At 42.6% G+C, this 19,186-nt stretch overlaps 1 protein-coding gene across 4 annotated transcripts in view; it reads right to left on the bottom strand.

Annotated features, from left to right (window-relative positions):
• Window positions 1-4,141: 4,141 nt before the first annotated feature.
• The window catches only part of LOC310854275 (histone deacetylase 4-like), a gene marked incomplete at its 5' end in the record, with an annotated part of 104,860 nt that continues 89,815 nt past the window's right edge, over window positions 4,142-19,186 (bottom strand). For all 4 annotated transcript variants that reach the window (XM_083758873.1, XM_083758872.1, XM_083758871.1 and 1 more), the window contains 8 exons: window positions 4,142-8,700; window positions 10,176-10,320; window positions 11,623-11,707; window positions 12,309-12,442; window positions 13,497-13,615; window positions 14,676-14,773; window positions 16,294-16,413; window positions 17,476-17,563. In XM_083758873.1, coding sequence (XP_083614999.1) covers window positions 8,661-8,700; window positions 10,176-10,320; window positions 11,623-11,707; window positions 12,309-12,442; window positions 13,497-13,615; window positions 14,676-14,773; window positions 16,294-16,413; window positions 17,476-17,563 — 829 coding nt within the window. In that variant the 3' untranslated portion in view covers window positions 4,142-8,660. The remainder of the gene's footprint in view (window positions 8,701-10,175; window positions 10,321-11,622; window positions 11,708-12,308; window positions 12,443-13,496; window positions 13,616-14,675; window positions 14,774-16,293; window positions 16,414-17,475; window positions 17,564-19,186) is intronic.

Here is a 19,186-nt window from a genome sequence, read left to right on the forward strand (position 1 = left end):
TAACTTTATAAGGTCTGCTATTAAAAGGATGAAAGTTAAGCAGAAAAAGCATTTTGGCTTGTTTCCATTGGTGTCCGATTCCTCACTCCAGTCCTCACATACTCAATTAATCTAAAAACAGCAACTTTCTTTTTTAATCTATCTATAAATGCACCATGTCTCTGACTCTGTGTGTACGTCTGTAATCCACAACCCGAGAACCGCCACAAAAGGCCGGGCTCTGGACAGATTAGCCAATTGATCACACCTGATCTCCCCTAGATCTCCATATATGGAGCTGGCCTGTTTTGAGAACTCCATATATGGGCATAAAAGGGACACGGACATAATAACTGGGTGGGGCATGCATTTCCACTTGCATCATTCCAAGTAGGCCAGTGCCCAACAAATACAAAATGGTTTCAAATTATACAAATGGAAAGTCCCAGGTGCCGCTAAAACACAGTAGACTGGAGAGATGTACGTATTATGCTCCATTATTCCTTGTCGTTCACTTGAGATCTTGATAAAATGTGAAGATAACCAAATTTATGTTTTCAAAATAAGTAGCCTATTTTGTCTTAAAGCTAGTTGACTACTAGGTTACTCTCTGTCAATCTGTCTGGATGAGTCTCTGACAGTGACAACTAGTAAGTTAGTAACGCATCTTGCAATGGGTCTGGTCTAGATTCACTACACCACCAAGATACCCATGTACCTGTCTAAATACTTCCTTAATGTCAACGAAGTCCACTCTCACAACACCAGAGGGAGTTCAACAAACCACGTGCAAACCAGATTGGGCTCAAACAAGGCATTAAATGCATTCCGCTCCTATGTCACTAAAACTAAAGACATGTGAATCCCTTGACTCCTTCAAAACCACTCTCAAAGGGCACCTATGGATGGCTGCAATACTTAACTGGTCCCCATAATTAAAGTCTGAGTTCCCCCCACACCTCGTTTTTCCACATACTGTAGGCGGCAGGCCTACTTGTTTTTCCTTTTTTTTTCTTTTTATACTTTGTTTATACGCTGATTTCCTGTCTTTATAGAAGTGTATATATTTATAACAAGTGTAATGCTTTATCATGGTGTCGTCCACAGTAACGGTTATTGTATTGACTTGTGCTTTCGTTTGAAATGTAGCCATTCTGCATACTGTTAATACAAGCGGTGTCCCACTGGTTACAACTAAGTGCATGGTTCATATTCATACGGACAGACTGCAGTCATTTGGTGTCTCTCTCTCGCCTGTGTGTGTATGTGTGTGTGTGTGTGTGTGTGTGTGTGTGTATAGGCTCATAGTCAAGTTTTTTAAGCTGCAATGAAGAGTCCTCTTCTTCTCACTCTCTGCTTCATTCTGGGGTCTATACTATATTAGATTAGTTAGTGTGGTCAGCTGAGACTGGTTTCATCCCTGTCCCCCTGTCAAATCTTAAAGCACAGACTACATACAGTACATCACTGTTGTCATGCGCTACTGGGCAGTTAAGAGAGTAGGAGATCCACTTTACTTTAATTCACAATTTAGTTGCCACTTTTTTCGTCCTTTTCACCAGTATTAGATGATGGGCCTGGCGATGTTTTCTATACGAATGCCTGCAACTTACACCTTGTGGACACCCCTCCTGACCATGGTGGTTCATTTAGTAAATTAAACATCTACTGATTTGTAACACCTGGGATTCAAACTCTGGTCTCCCGCGTGAAAGTCCAATATCTTAACGACTGACTAAAGGGATATCCCTATAGGGCCCTATTAGACTTCTAAGTCAGGCTGAGGCTATGAGCCACTCTGCTACACTCACACCCCTTTTGACCTCATCCCACAGGGAAACCAGATCCGGGTCACAGCACCAGTGTAACGCCCGGGATTCAAACTCGGGTCTCCTGCGTGAAAGACCAATATCTTAACCACTAGACCAAAGGGTTATCCCTGAGGACTGCGGGAGATAATAGACTTCTAAGTCAATAGGCTGAGGCTGTGAGTCACTCTGCTACAGATGCACCAACTTGGACACATCATCATCAGTGTTGTAAAGCTGGAATCGTTCTGTGTTTCTGGGTCTTACAACAGACACCCTCCTCCAGGCGCCTCACCCGACCAAGGTTGATCAGACCCCGGCCTGTGTCCTATAGTGGCATGCTACAGCCCCCACTGTCTCCTGTGAGTCAGTGGGGAAGATGGCTGATGAGATGTTGGTGACACTAAAGAGGCTCCAGGCGCTCCTCCTTCGTCTGACCAGAAGTGCAGAATCCTTCTGGTAGTTGCGTCGTCGTTGCCGCTGAACAGCACGCATCTCAGACTCGGCACCACACAAGGCTGATTTTAAACATGCAGTTCTCTTCTTACCTGGCTTTGTGCGTGCGCTATACATCACTATCACATCAAAGGCCTTTTACAGATCACCTGGCTGGAACAAGTGGAGTTGGTTAAAAGGAAAAAGCCTAACTTTCCCTCCTCTCTTTCTTACCCTATCTTTTTGGTCCTACCCTCCAAACTCCCCCAATTCCCATTCAATCTTGACCGCTACAGCCCAAATGTAGCCAAGGCCTAGCCACCGGGCTCATTTTATCCTTGGGTGAACATTCAGACAATAGCTGATCTACTCACTCACAACGTGTCGCAAGACAACTCGCTGTGAGCTTGTAGATCTGCTATTATCGAAGAGATTTGGTATTGAGGGAACAAAGGACGGGACCACATATAGACCCATCTACTGTAAGTAGGCCATAGGGACGATTAAACAGCAACACAAGTTTCTATGTTTTACTTGATGCAAAATAAAAGATATAAGGACGAACAAAAGAGCTGTCCCTCCTGGGCGGATTTAGATGGGACAGCTGCTTATATTGATCAACCTTCTAGTGATTCTAGCCCAGGCAACAGTATTGATTCATAATTACACCTGGCAACTCCAAGATGGACTTTGAGAAATCATTGAGCTCAGATGATTAGAAGCAAGACAAAACACCATTTCAAAAAGACAAAAGTCTCAGATGATAAGATAATGTTGGTTTTAAGTGTATTTGCCAGATTGATTTTACCCAAGGTCGAGACTCGAGACAGCTCCAAGCAATCCAATTAGGGATGCGGGACATTTCCAAGCAGGTTGGAAACATGTGACCCCCACCACCACCACCCACAATATTGATCACGTTTTACCCCCGTGACAACATTTAGTTCCAACTGTGTTTCCAAGTGTCCCATGGGACAAACAGAGGGGTGTCAAAGTAAGGCAGTTAGTTATGTGTGTATATGTGTTTTCAAGTGTCCCATGGGACAAACAGAGGGGTGTCAAAGTAAGGCAGTTAGTTATGCTTGTCATTTTCTGAAATATATTTTATGGATGATGTCAGAGATGAAATGTCCAAAGCGTAGGTCCCCCCAAAAAAAATAAAAGAAAAAAAAAATACATTTTTCATCAATAGAGAAAGACAAACAAAAACAAAAAATAACATTGTTTTCCCTCCATTTACATGTAAACCAAGAATTGCTCTTGAGCCACAGTGGTTATATATCTAATCTATATATCTATATATAGATATATACTGTATATACACTCAGTGGCCATTTCATTATAGGTACACCCGCTCGCTAAAACAAATAGCCTGCCCCTCCAAGGTTCGGTTACTGTTGGGCTAAACATTTGAACGCGTAATGGACGAGTAATCTAAACTATTTGCTGCAGTGATTCCAGCATCTCAGAGACCTTCCATGGATTTTTCACATACTGTAGTACAGCGTCTAGAGACTACCTACACTACAGTATAGTTTGGATAGAACGCTGCAATAAACAAAAAGCAAGCAGCCAGCGGCAGCTCTGTGGGTGAACACCTGCTTAATAAGAGATGTGGAGGGGAATGGTGGCCACTCATTCAAACTATTAAGTACATTTACCTACAGTACTGTAGGTAATAATATTCTACCTTTACTCCACTACATTTATTTGACAGAATTAGTTACTACTTACTTTGTAGATTTGGATTATTTAGTACAAAACATACATTAACCACTCCAGCCCCATATACATTTCTGCATTTGAAAATAGTCGATCTACAAGCTCAGACAATGCGTCAGTGGTCAGTAGACCGAAAGCTTGCAAAATGAATACATTGATTGTGCACAGCCCTCCAGAGAGTGTGCGGAGCTTCCCTTCATTTGTTTCATTACCCCTTTGTGACTCCAGCACATCACCTAAGTTTTGGTGGTTCTTTTTACATTTTAGATTTGCCATTTTCAAAATATGTTTATACATTTGAAAACTTCAAATGAGACAGTCTGCATAATGAGTATACGTTCTACTTTTGGTACTTTAAGTACATTTTTATACCAATACTTTTGTACTTTTAATCAAGTACATGTTGAATTCCAGACTTTCACTTGTTGCAACAGAGTATTTCTACACTGCAGTATTGAGAATCTTTTCCCCACCACTGCCAGTGCCACTGTGGTGATCTGAACTATAGGTGTATGTAATAAAGTCGCCACTGAGTGTATATACTGTAGATAACTGGCCATGGTGGGTATGACAATCACACAAAGGTGCCCTTTTCCAAACCTTTTTCTCAAATCAATAACCATTTGTTTCTCTATATACCGCGCGATAGGACACAATTCTTAGAAAGAAGAACATTCTTTGGGAGAGTTGAGTCTTTTTAAGGTGTGAAAAATATATATCAGAGGTTTGGCTGAGTGTGTTCCTCTTAAATACAGTCTCACATCCATATAGCTTGTAAATGCTGAACCGTGTTAAAAAAATCAATATCAAATCATTTGTCAGTGGAGTCGTTTGGACAAAGTCTTTTGAATTGTTTTGTACACCCGACGAGGGAGAGACCATCCCACTCGGTATTCTGGGATGCCATGGTGGGAGGACCTGAGGGGGGGTTTCGGGGGTTTGGGGGGGGGTCCTCCAGTGTTTTCTTCTATTGTGCAAATACAGTTTGTTACATAGACAAACAGGCATGCTGACTCACAAACCATGCAGAGAGTTAGAGTTGGCGCGAGTAGACAGCGGAAGAAATAAAGAAATGTCAGGAAAAATCGTACATTTGAGATCAATTGCTGAACCTCAAATTCGAGATTAAAAAAATAAAAAAAATACTTGCCAAAACAAACAATAAAACAAGTGGAATGTTTTGTCAACCATGGAAAAAATAAGAAATTAAAAAAAAGTCTTAGTGAAATTATAACATAACATTTTAAATGAAGACAATGGTCATCATTAAGTGTTTTAAAAAAAAGTAGTAGGAAGGCCGGTGGAGGGAATAATTCAGGCTGATTTGTAGCTTCGGTTACAAAATGATTGTTGCACAATATTGACATTTATAACCAGGCTAAATTCAATGCTGGAGAAGGGAAGATGGAGACAACGATGTTCTGTACTCAATACTCAATATCTAAAGCAGTAGTTTTCAACCAGTGGTCCGGGGACCACCAGTGGTCCTTGAGGAGGTTCCAGGTGGTCCCCAGCTAAATGATGGAGAGTTGTTAACCAAATGGACCCTTATAGATCTCTAACTCTTGAGAGCGTCAATTTAAATTTACGCTCTCAAGAGTTACATTATTGCTAAACATCTGCATTACTTAATATACAAGAAGTCTACACAATTAGAGAATATAGAAGAATTGTTATTTTGATCAACAACAACAAAATATTCTTTAGTTTTGGGTCTGAGAGGCTAAATCTCATCAAATGGTGGTCCGTGGCTCAGACGCCGAATAAATAATGGGCCTTGAAATGAAAAGGGTTGAAAACCATTGATCTAAAGGAAATTCATACCTGTTGCATGATCCTTTCGATAAATGTCGGGCAACAAAAAACGTTCAGTTGGAAAAAAAGAAATAAACAAACAATTGTCGAACGACATTCATGGAAAAGGTAACATCACTTAACATGAAGTCCCCACCCTCTCATCTCCTGCTAAGTAAAATCCTCCAGTAAAATTGAGCTACGTAAAATAGCCACCAAATTATTGTTATTGTTTTCTGTTTGGACGTGCGATGACATCACAGTTCAAAGGCATGTGTGTGTGTGTGTGTGTGTGTGTCATCCATGCACTACCAGTACAGGAAATGCATGGTTTAGTGCCTGGGTTAATTGCACTTAGCTGCACGTCAGTGTCACAAACCCAAAATAACCGATGTACAAGATCACAGCTGTGCTATAGCCGATCAGCTGTGAGTTTGTGAATTGGCTATTTTCGGCACGCGACACCCATGCACAACTACGAATAAATCAGGCTTTATGTAACCAAGTTGTCAGCTGTTTTCAGAGGCGTTAAAAGTTCAATTGTAGTTGCCAGGCTAATGCTGCGTGATGGGGTTTCAGTTGGGGACTTTAAAAACAGTGCAGTCAAAGAAGAGTTTAAAATGCTGCTTTTCAAATATGTTTCTTCTGAGTAATATCCTGCGCCATACTGTTTTCGTTCACAACGTTATAGCTGTCATTACTTAGAATACATTTATAGATTTTTTTCCATATACAAATCTCCTATAAACAGTATAAGTTATAAATACACAATTGATGGAATTGCAGACGGGCCGACAAAGTCGAAGAAGTTGCTCCTTGTTTCTGACAAATACAAGAAAGAAAGAACAAAAACATAGGAAAGAAAGAAAGAAAGAAAGAAGTAAAAGACAAGTAAAGAAAGACAGAGAGTAACAATCATATTCAGTATGTGAATGGCAACCCTATAGCTATCCAGAAACAAAAAAACAAATGGATAAAAAAACAGAACAAAAAACTATGGATGAAAAAGTTAGAAAAATAATCTCATACATCAAAAATAAAAAGTGGACATACACATTATACCAAATACTTTGATATAGTAAAACTGACAACTTGGATGTGGAAATCATACATGAAAGGTACAAACAGGCAATATTCAATTATTGCCCTTCAAAATATATTCAATTCAATATACACGACTGATGTTGAGCCCAAGGTAGTTGCCAACTGGCCAAGCATGGCACAAGTAGCCAATGTAGATTCCAACTGGCCCAGTAGCCACGGTATACGTCAACTGGCCAAGCATAGCAGCCTACTTAAAGAAATGACCACTCCATGACACTGGGAGTAATTAAATTAGCAAAACTTAATTAAAACTAGAAATGCTTGACTTTGCCAGATAGTGGTGTAAAAATGACTATTATTCAAACTCATGCTTTGGCTTCTCTGGCTTGGAGTTTTTCCCTCTTTTGGAATAACATTTGAATCTTTAAAAAGAGGGGGGGGGGGGAGAGGAGAAATCCTGTTCTCTGCCGAAATGCATGCTTTATGTTGTTTACAAAGCAATGACTTGGGTTAAAGGGAAGCTACATAAAAGGCTAGACCTTTGTCAGTGTTCAATCTAATTCAATGGTGAATATCTCCATGTTTGCTCACTTTTTTTTCTACTGAAGCTTTTTGGCAACTACCCTTTTCAAAGCATTTTTTTTACACAGAAAAATAGATCCATCAGAAAGTGAAGTACTGTAACGCTTCAAGAGAGGCTGTGAGTGACAGACATAAATGGCGTCTGTGTCACGTTCCAAGTAAACATGCGGAAAGATTGTTTTGCTTAATTTTCCATTCTATCCTCAAGGACCGGAAACTATCCGTCTCTCTCTCACACTCTCTCCCTTAGTTCCCATAGCCAGAGAGAGAGACATTGTATTTTTTAGCTTAAGGCAATCTTCTTTTTCCTGAACAATCCTGAAAAATCCAGCGGATCCTCGCCAAAGGCACTCCTCTCGTTCTGTCCACCCCTACGTCCCGCGACTACAGGCTGGTCCAATCGGACGATGCCCCCCTCCCCCCCCCCCCCCCCCCCGCCTCCCCCCATCTTCAAATCTTTGTAAAAAGCAGACGATGATGCAACGGTCATAGCTTCGGCTGATCAAAGTCCACAGTGAAAGTATCGTCAAAAATGTGAACGTTTTCTCTCCATTTCGGAGATGCCCTTGTTTTTGTTTAGTTTTTTTTGTAAGGAAAAAGTAGTTGATAAAATAAGAACAAGGAATCCCCCGCCCCTGCATCCCCCTTGCCCATGGGCTGTGACTGACAGCCAGGAAGAAGGGGGGGAGGGGGAGGCGGCATGTGTCCACTATACCCTCCGTTGTCCATTATGTGGTTATAAGAGGGCAGTGATGTAAAAGCACCGTTAGTTTTCTGCGCAGGAAGCGTGTTGCAGCCTTTCCTGCGATCAGAACCCACACTCACCCCTCCCCCGCTCCGTACAACCCCACATCTGCCGCCTTCATACGTGCTCCCTTTGCCAGCCGCTGCTGCCACCTTGGGGACGGGTGTGTGTGTGTGTGTGTGTGTGTGTGTGTGTGTGTGTGTGTCGGGAAGGGGGGTCGGGGGCGAAGGCTGGCAGAAAATGTTGTCTCTGAGCGAGTGTCGCTATGCAACACCAACACGTGGCTTTTATTATATGTTTAACCCCTAGTTCAAGTCCTCTGTCTCCTGATTGGCTCCCTACTACGAGGCTGAGCCCATCCCCTCTCCCTCGCTTGGCTGAGGGGCCCGCCAATCAAGATGACCGACGCGGTGAGTGGGGTTAGGGGGGACTAAATGAAGGGGTTGGTCGGTCGGTCGGTCGGTTGGAGACTCTTCGCAGATCAAAGAGGTCATTCTCCGGAGGAGAAGTTGAACGGTGACACAGCGCGACACCTTAAGGCTTCCCTTCCGTTACAGTGGTTCCTCCTCCTCCATGGGTTCGTCCTCTGGCCTAGGGAGGAAACACACAGACATTATGAAGAGAGTATCCGTCCTAAAACGAGACACCATCATTTGGGAGGTAAAACCTGTCGACTCAACTCATTATAACCACAATGTTTGACCCATTTAGACCTGAGGTGTGTCACCTTAGCTTTTTAACCACTTTAACCATTATTTTAAACGTTAGCTGTTGAAAAATAGCAGGCTCAACAACAAGCTGATGGCGTGACACAGAGTGCTGCGATACGAGCTTGTAGATCTGCTTTTTTGACAGCGATCGTTTTTAACTCAAATCTTTGCTTCTGGGAGGTCCCTGAAACAACATATTTTGAGATGGGGGCTCCGCGGCCAATTACATATATATTTTTGAGGTCCTTGACAGGAAATAGTTTGAGAACCACAGACAGAGAAACATAGGGTTTTTCATGATTTAGAAGACTCATGTCTCAATGGGTTAACAAGCTAACATGGGACATCTGTGCCTTGCTTAGAACACCGTGGCCAGCGCTCCAAGCGTCCTAGACAGCTCTTCTCCCTCGTGGCAGGATGTTTACCTGGTGTCCTAGTTACTCTGGAGGACTTCATTGTCTTTTCCTTGCACTCTATTAACGTGACCATTTAGCCTGTTTGTTGATTAGGGTTCCTGCCATTTACTCCCATCTTGCACTTTGCGTTTAGCATCTGCCTTCATTGTAAATCGTAATATGTGGCTTGAGGGAACGCTTTGCTGGTTTTAAAACTTGATCTACAAAATCCACAATACTGTGTCACGGCAGTGATGTCACTGGATGGTGGAAAGAACTACAGGCTGAATTTGGCAGACGCAGACCATGGAACCAACGTGGAGAGAGAAACCCGAACAGGAACCATCAACTTTTTCATGTCTGTTCTCTGGTCTGCTGGTACATGTAGGCACATTGACTGCTAATGAGTGTACATCCATTATTTCTCCTTTAAACACTTTAACACTTTGTGTGCGGGTAGCTCAGACGGTATTGAGCTCTCGCCTTTCGACCGCAATGTCACGTGTTCGAAACCCAGGCACCGCCAACTCAGCGTGGCTTGATGTCGTGCGGTAAATACTGGGAGCTGATGGTAGGTGTTGCGCTCCACCTCAGCATTCCATCTCCCAGAGGTCTTTCTAGAGCATTGAAACGGGGATAGACTCCTGCACCCTGGCTGAAACTTGAATTAAACACTTGCCAGGCTAGCGATTGTCTAGGGACATTTTCGGTCATAGTGGCTACATCTGTCATTAAAAAAAATATGTTTTTTTTTTGCGAATATCTTAGTTCTAATGAAATTGAGTTGATGTGTTTCTTTTTTAAGGGTAACTGTTGCATAATCGCAACATTACACTCGAGGGTGGTGCTTTAGCGTCATCAATTATGCGCCTGCGTTGCTGCGGAAACGAGCCGATAAAGCACACCCTCTTGCGGATTATTGCTTAATCACACAGCCATTGCGGAAGGGAGGGACACGCACCTCTGGTCCATGGCATTGGAGTTGGCCACGGACAGCAAGGCCATGGCACTGACGGCCTCGGCCTCCTCAGAGTCTCCTCGCTTGGCCTCCAGCAGGGACAGGCCCAGCCGTGGCGACGACAGCTGCACCGAGCACCAGTACTTACCTGGACGGAGGAGAGATGGAGACAAATAAATGGCGCCCCCCAAGACCCAAGAATGGAAGACAAAGGCAATAACGAAGAGGCATTCCTGTGAATCGCGACGGAGGCCCGCTTGTCTCAAGCGAGCCGCGCGAGACACCGACGAGGGAGCTAAAGCGAGCGAGTTGCCATGCCGGATATGAATTGGTGGCCCAGAGATAGAAATGGCATTAAATGGGAGTCCGCAGCCTAATGCAGGTCACACTGGGGGTCCTAGAAATTAAAATGGTTGAGAGTCGCTGCTATAGAGCCGTAAAGATCTTCTCTTATGGAGGTCCCTGGCATACCGTTTCAAATGGGGGTCCGTGGGCTAATGAGGCTAATGATTTGGGGGTCCTTGACATGAAAAAGTTTAAAAACCACTGTTTAAGACCACTGGTCTTTAGTGTAGGGTCTCATGGGGCCTTGAGGGGATGGATTCCAAAGGTTCCATTTGGTTCCACTCTCAGCGGTAACTTAACACTGGTGATTTTACGGTGTAGATTGGGGTCCGAGAGACGTCTAATGAGCATCAAGGCTAGGGGTGTAACGATACATTATAACAGCGATACGATACGTATCACAAATACATGGTGGACGATACGATACATGGCTGATATTGGTTCATTATGGCGATATGATACCATTAAATTATTTGAAATCAGTACAGTAACTATTTAGCAAATACATTAAATGTGTGTGAAACTTCTGGATAGTGCAAGTTTGTTAAGGGAAAGATGTATTATTATGGATATAATCATACTATAATTCTAACAATGTCTGAGTGTGTGTCCGTGTGTCTGTCAGAAACAGTGCCGTAACTCCGTACTGCCTGCACCAATCACTCCCAGCCTTTTCACACAGGAATTGGCCATATGCATATGGAGGGCGTAACGAAGCCCTTTTCTCGATTTGACACATTAATGATTATTAATTAATGTATTAGTCAATTACAAACGCACCCGGGCGCAGTACCCTTCACGGCCACAAGGGGGGACAAATATCTCACAACGGGTAAGGACTAGTTAAGTAAACACAGTGATTCTCTGGCAAATAGATGGACATTGTATTTGAACACATATGGACAAACCCACGCCTTAACATGAACACACACATTCAACCCTTCATTTTCCTTTTTCTTCTTAAAATTGCTAAATGCAAATAAACTACAATACAAGTACTTAGTATTGATTCAATTTACATTGCAAAACGATTCAATACCGATTATTTCCATCGCTAAACGATACGATACAAAGTCAAACGATATGAAATGTGTTGTCAACTCACTCTGGGTCTCCACAACCCTCTCCAGAGATGCAACGGCGTTGGGGTTGGGCCTCTGCTCCACTATGGACTTTGGCAGTGGTTCCAGCTGTGAAGATAATTTTATTATTTTAAATACATTAAAAAAATATATTGATGTTTTGTTGGACTCTTGGATTGCAATTTTAATTGCTTTATAACTTTTGTCCCCGTCCCCCCCCCCCTTCTGGCGCCCCTGAACTAGAAACATAATGATTCCTTCATAATGTGGTTCTGGTTCAAATTAAATGGGAACCTGAGACTACAGCTGTGCACCGAGCCTGTTGGGCGTGTGCTGCCACCTTGTGGACGAACCTGAGACTACAGCTGTGCACAGAGCCTGCTGGGTGTGAACTGTGAAGTCAAAGGAACATTTCACTTCACCCCCTCTATCAATTCTATACCATGAAGCTTTGAATTCATAGAGATGTTTTCCTTTTAGTGGCATTCCTTAACAACAGAAAAACTCCAAAACACAGTGTTATCCAGGTGTTGGAGGTTATTTGATATATTTAATATTTTTAATTTTTTTCCTGTTCTTAAGCTATTCTCCCCCAATTCATAAAATATTCTTTTCATTTCTGGACGAGTGAGTGTAGGTCAGAGCCGAATGGGGGGCATTGTTTCAAAGCTTTACATGAGGTGAGCCGAGCTGCGACCCCTCCCCTCACCTCCTGGCCCAGCAAGGCCGCCACGCAGGCCTCTGAGGCGTCACAGATGGCCGTCAGGTCATGACCACCCTCCAGCGCCAGCACCACCCTGCCCCCGGCCAGGGTCATCAGCTGCCTGGTCAGGTAGCCGAAACCTGAGGTGAAGAGAGGGAGATAAAGAGAGAGGGAGAGAGAGGGGATAGAGAAGAGATAGAGGAATTGAACAAAGAAAAGTTGAGCAGGTGAGAGGAAAGCATATACTGTATAAGTGAATTACATTTACTGCCTTACAGATTTTGTAACCACTTGAACTCTAGCTAACGTCCTACAGTATATTGGGGCGGACATTCAGCCAAAATGGTGGCAGACAGCGGGGACGACTACAGGGGTGCCTGGTAGCTGGAGCACCCCAGAACAAAATAGGAACACAAATTAGCACCCCTGAGCATCCCTCCCCCACGACTATGGTTTTGTTACGTAGTCACACCTTTACAGACACAGGCACAGGCATTCAAATGCTATATATGGTGGCTTTTGTTTTAACCTGCCAGGTAGAGTATAAAAGCCTTTCTTTCTCACAGGTCTACAATGAAGTGCACAACGTGTGGGTGGGTGGGTGGGGGGGGGTTCGGAGCGGGGGGGCACCCCTGACAATAACAAGTATTCGCTCCTGGTGGCAGAGGCATAATTAAGCTCACATTCCTCACAATGTGTCGTGACACACTTTTCAGCACAGATATTTGTGTGTAGAGCACCGCGGGACTCTACACACAAATATCTTAAAAACATCTTAACAATTTTGCCTCCATTTCCTCCATTTAGAAAAAAGAAAAGGAATGCCATGATTCTCTACGTGCCTGAGAGGTTTAGTGAAAAAGGAATCTGTCTGTCACACTACCTGCTGTAATAATGTATTATGTGACAATGAAGCACTTGAACTTCTAGTGATGTTCGTGGGCAGCATCGTTAAGTGGCATGCAGGCAGGACAAAATAAAAATCTGAATAACAAAAGGTCAAATCTTTTCTGAAAGAATGCATTAGCATCCGAGGAGGTCTTCAGAGAATAATAGGAATGGAATAGAAATTTTAATAGAAACAAAACACTTTAAATAATTAATTTGTTTTCTGGTCTCGACATCATTCGGTGTCAGTGGCATCGCCTGGTGGTACAATAAGAACCACACAGTGTGTGCATGCATAGTACGTACATTTGGATGTGAGAGTGTAGCCCCCAAGAGGAGAAGGGTGGCCTTCCACGGCATCAAAGCCCGACGACACCAGCACCACGTCTGGGGCAAACTCGTTAGCGATGGGCATGACCACCGACCTGATGGAGGAAGAGAGGGCGGAGCTTTATAACCCGTTTAGACCTGTGAGGAACGCATCTGTGTCACCTTATAGCTTTTATTTAACCACTTTAACCACTGTTTTAAACTTTAGCCCTTGAAAAATAGCAAATCTACAAGCTTGTGGCGCCGCACCTGCTATTTTTGAAAAATCGTGAAAATGTGGCACAAATCTTTTTAAATCTTTCAAAGCCAATGTTATTGTTTTTTTTACTCATCCTTGCTTCTGGGGGGTCCCTGCAACAACATATTTTCAGATGGGGGTCGGCGGCCAATTACATATAATTTTTGGGGTGCTTGACATGAAATAGTTTGCGAACCACTGACATAGAAACATATGTTTCTGCTGTGTGCACACAATAATAGCAATTCAAAGCAGTTGTCCTCAAAATCACACCTACAGTCACTGTCATCAGACCGGAGGGAGCGCTCTATGATCACGGTACCAGCAGCTGCAGCGGCCCCCTCAAGCCTAGTTTATACTAGTTTATACGAAGGTGTCGCGCACGTGCCGAGAACGGCCGAGAATAGCAGACCTCTAGCTCACAGCGGTCGCATCCACAACGTGATGTGAACTTGTATATCAGCTGTTCTCTGTGCGCAATACTCTTGTGTGGTGCGCCTCACTAGCCACCACACAAGAGGAGGTTTGAATAATGCACTGAAACCAGTGCTCCCCAAAACAAAGCTGTTGGTTTGGGGATCTTTTGGGAACCCGATTACATGAAACAGGCACTCGTAAGTCCAATGTTTGTAAATAAATAGTTGGTCTATTAATCTGTATATTACTGTTTTAGATTAGTAGACTGATGTATTGGGACTAAACTGTTATAATCCCATCCCCCAACTGTCCCAAGAACTTCAGTGTATATAACGTATAATGCTTTTCAATTTCAGAATAGACTTTGTCATGTCAAACACATACTGTAGTTAAGTGTGTGTGTGTGTGTGTGTGTGTGTGTGTGTGTGTGTGTGTGTGTGTGTGTGTGTGTGCGTGTGTGTGTGTGTGTGTGTGTGTGTGTGCCTGTGTGCGGACACTACCTGAAGGCTGCCAGGTACTCTACGTCTCCCATGGGCGGTTCGAGACCACCAGTGAAGGCTACGTTGACGTTGAAGCCCACTCCAGGCCCGCTGCCCACCTGCAGAGGGGAAGCACAGTACAGTACGTACAGTACGTGAGTGAACAGACTACGCAAACGCCCACCCAGTCTAAGTGGGTAACATGTCATTGTTATTGTTATAATATGGCCTCAGCTGCCTGACTCAGTGACAAAACATTTATCTGCATAAGCATATTGATAACCTAATAATGACATGATGATTGTCCAATACTGTATCGGAGGGATGATAATGCTCATACAGTCAATGTGCATTATGATATGAGATGCATGTGTGTTCCTGCTCATTCTGTTCTTGCTGCTATGGTCATCATAGATCCAATGTTCTTACTGTATATATTTCTCTGTGTGTGTAATAAACTTTAGAAAAATATTCGTAATACATCGCTGTGTTGGCATTATGTCCTCCGCGCCAGCAACTCGACCAACCACCCCAAGGTTTAGATGGAGAGGCATTATAGATGGTCGCCCAAAAAATCACAACAGTTCCAACCGCTCATTTGTCTGACCCATTACTAAGCCTAGCCCAAACCCTAGCCACACACGGAAGCCATGCGGTGAGTCTTAAACGGCCACACAGTCGGACTAATGCACAGTCCCCGTCTGTGTGTTGGGCAAGCTACTTAGTTATTCTTCATAAAAAGTAAATGAGCTTCAAAATAAGTGAATTAGTAAAAGGAGTTACTTTGTCTTTTTCCATTTAGGGTCCTATCAATCAGTGTTGATTATGTCGACTAATAGTATGGTGAAAATTTTAACTTTATTCACTGACGAAAACTAAATAGAAACTAAAGGAAAACTGAGCTATGATGACTAAAACTGACTAAATATATCGACAATTTCGGGACAGGGACTAGTGGACAAGTGATCCAGTATAAGTAAAAGACACAAGTCATTTTACACTTGGTTGTATGCAATAGCCAATCTACAAGCTCACAACGTGTCGCAGCACGACACGTTGTGAGCTTGTAGATCGGCTATTTTCTGCACGTGTAAAATCAGCCATTACGACGGCATCAAGGCCCCGCCAAAATACACTTTAGTCGACTAAATCAACCGTAGATTTAGTCTTATGATATTTAGTCGACTAAAACTAGACGAACACTAAAACATTCCAGGTGACTAAAATGTGACTAAAACTAAATGAAAACTATTCAAAAGACTACGACTAAAATCAAAATGTGCTGCACCTGGCTCGCTGATAACAAACTATCTCTACACCTGGGAAAAACGGAATCCATTCTCTTTGGATCAAACAGTAATCTCAGCAAGGCAGATGGCTTCTTGGTTAGAGTGGGTGACATTATTATCACACGAAAAGAGGAAATGACCTACCTAGGTTCCAACCTGGAGGCTAATCTTTCCGGTGATAAAACTATGCATGCACCTCTTGGTACCACAGCACCTCTAAGGCCCTTAAAACAAGGCTCCAGAGTTCCCAAAACATACTGGTCAGGCTACTACTTCAATCAATCAATCAATGCTGTCAAAATCAACACCGGCAAACACACACACACACACACACACACACACACCCCTACCTCGTCTGGGGCACCGCTGCCAGGGAAGAAGTTGCCGTCATCATAGCGATGGATGGACATGTAAAGCACGTTGGGGTCGTCGTAGAAGGCTTGCTGAGTACCGTTGCCATGGTGAACGTCCTGTAAGGGGTTAAAGAGCACACAGAACGCCATCGATTGGCTCGTTGAATCCTCCAAAAAAATACAGGGGCGCTAGGCCCCTTCTATATTCAGCTATTAGTGTGGATTTCCGTCGTACACAAACTATTAAATTCCCATTGACAATGAATGGAGAATTTTACGGCATAGTGTCTATTTTACGTCATGATGATGTACGATGGTAAAAGCGCCCCTCACTTCACACGGGTGTGATGTTTGAGGGGAGCTAGCCCCTATACAGCTTTTGACCCCACACGTCTCAAAATTTGCCATTGACAATGAAAGGAGAAATTAGGCCAAATCTGACGTAAATTTGTGGCAACAGGCATTCTGATTGGCCAGTATGAGACAGTATTAGTCGACTAAAATGTTATGATATTTAGTCGACTAAAACTAGACTAAAACTAAAACATTCCAGGTGACTAAAATGTGACAAAAACTAAATGAACTATTCAAAATCAACACTGCTTCCAGACAACTGAACCAGTCTACTGTCCTAGTTAACTCTAACGTTTCTATTCCTGTTATTCTCTGAAGACCTCCTCGGATGCTAATGCATTCTTTCGGCAAAGATTTGAGAAGACCTTTTGTTATTCAGATTAAAATTTTGTCCTGCTTTTGCGTGCCACTTAACGATCCTGCCCACGAACATCTCTTGAACTTCAAGTGCTTCATTGTCACATAATAAATTATGATACAGGTAGTGTGACAGATCCCTTCTTCACTAAACCTCTCAGGCACGTAGAGAATTATGGACCGTCAGCCTACGCTGACACAGAAAGTATTATCTGGCTTAAACCTGCCATTACAGAAGGCTCAACTGCTCTGAGCAGGTGTCAGTAATACGGTAGAGTCCAAGATTGGCTGTTTTAGAATGCAAGGATGAAATTTGGGGGACAGACAGAACAACAAGAGCTGCTCTCCTTTGCTCATGTTGCACATTTAGCTGGCACTCGGCACCTACCGCCCCCTATGGGAGCGGGTGTCAAGAGAGTTACAGTAAGTCAGACCATGCTCTGTGTGTCTTTGCGGAGGGTGACTGACCCAGTCCACGATGAGGATCCTGTTGACGTTCAGTCTCTGCTGGAGGAGCTTGGCTGCGATGGCCACCGAGTTGAAGTAACAGAAACCCCTGGAGAGGAAAACAAGAACGACAAGAAAGTCCTCAAAGCTGATTTCACACACCGCGTGGTTTTCAACCCTTTTCATATCAAGGCTCATTATTTATTCGGCATTTGAGCCACGGACCACCATCTGATGACATTTAGCCTCTCAGACCCAAGACTGAGAATATTTTTGTTGTCGTTGGACAAGATTTTGTCCACAATTCCATGCTGTATTGATGTTGGCACTATTAGGAGAGATAACGGGCAAACGTTGAATAGTGTAGACTTTTCAACGTAGACTAGTAAATTAAGTAATGCAGATGTTTAACAATAATGAAACTCTTGAGAGATATAATAAGGGTCCATTTGGTTACCAAGTAAAAGTCTGGAATTCAAAATGTACTTGAGTAAAAATACAAAAGAAGTGGCATCAAAATGTACTAAAGAACAAGCTTGTAGATCGGCTATTTGTAAGTGTTCAATGTATGTTTTGTAATAATAATCAAAGTAACTAGTAACTAAAGTTTTCTAATAAATGTCGTGAAAAGTAAAATATTTGCCTCTGATAAAAACCTATAGATCTGCTATTTTTCAACAGCTAAAGTTACAGAGAAGCTTATTAAGTAGCTTAGCCCTTCTAGGATCTAGCACCCCAAATTTGGATGGCAGCCATAATAAAAATTGCCCAGGATCTTTACAGATCGTAGACTTCATAATTGAACTCAATTATTTTGTCACACAAGACCAGAACCTGGCTATCTTGGGACATTCCCAGAAACAGTGCATATACGCTTTTTTGCATTTAATGCACAATGGGGACCTTCTGGGATCGATTTTATTCAAAATGTCAGGTGTTCTGTGTTGTCTATGTATGAAGTACCTGTTACTTAGAAAAGTAGACAGAATATTTAATGCATTCAGACCAACAATCTTCATCGTACTCAGTTTGAAAGTCCCTTTCACATTTCCTAGTCACATTACCGATATTGTGTTTGTCGTAACTCAGAAAAGTATCATAAAAATATGAAATCAACCCTTTCTTTCTGTGTAGCTAGAAAATGCATTTTGTTTAATTGGATTCATGAAAAACCTCCATCAGTGACTCAGTGGTATAGAGAAATCTACAGAGTACTTCCAATGGAAAGGCTCAGTGCCAAATTAAGAGAGAGAGAAAATAACTTTATGAATATATGGCAGCCGCTGATAGATTACTTGCCCAGGGATCTACTGTGATTTATAAAGGAAGTGATTCATTGGATTGGAGAGCCCCGGCTGTACTCTTGCAATTTGCCTTCTGATGTGCCCATGTGTTGTGTATGTATATGTGTATATATTCATATATATTTTCCCCTAATGAATAACTGACTGTATTGTGTATGTGCTGCTCGCCATTTTCTTTTTTGTTTGTTTTGTTTCTGTGCTTTTAGTTTTATTGTATTCATGTATTGTGATTATAATTTATACCTTTCTAGTTTGTCTCACTTTATCATATACATTTGATTAATCTTTATGTGAAAACATAAAAATTCAATAAAATGTTATTAACCCATTTTGGGCGGGAACCCCTTTTGGTGTTTTAAACATTATGTTATAATTTAGCTATTGAAAAATATCAGATCTACAAGCTCAGAGCTTGTAGGTCTGCTATT

Source organism: Protomyctophum parallelum (assembly GCF_964188405.1).
Source record: "Protomyctophum parallelum genome assembly, chromosome: 23".
Lineage (NCBI taxonomy): Eukaryota > Metazoa > Chordata > Actinopteri > Myctophiformes > Myctophidae > Protomyctophum > Protomyctophum parallelum.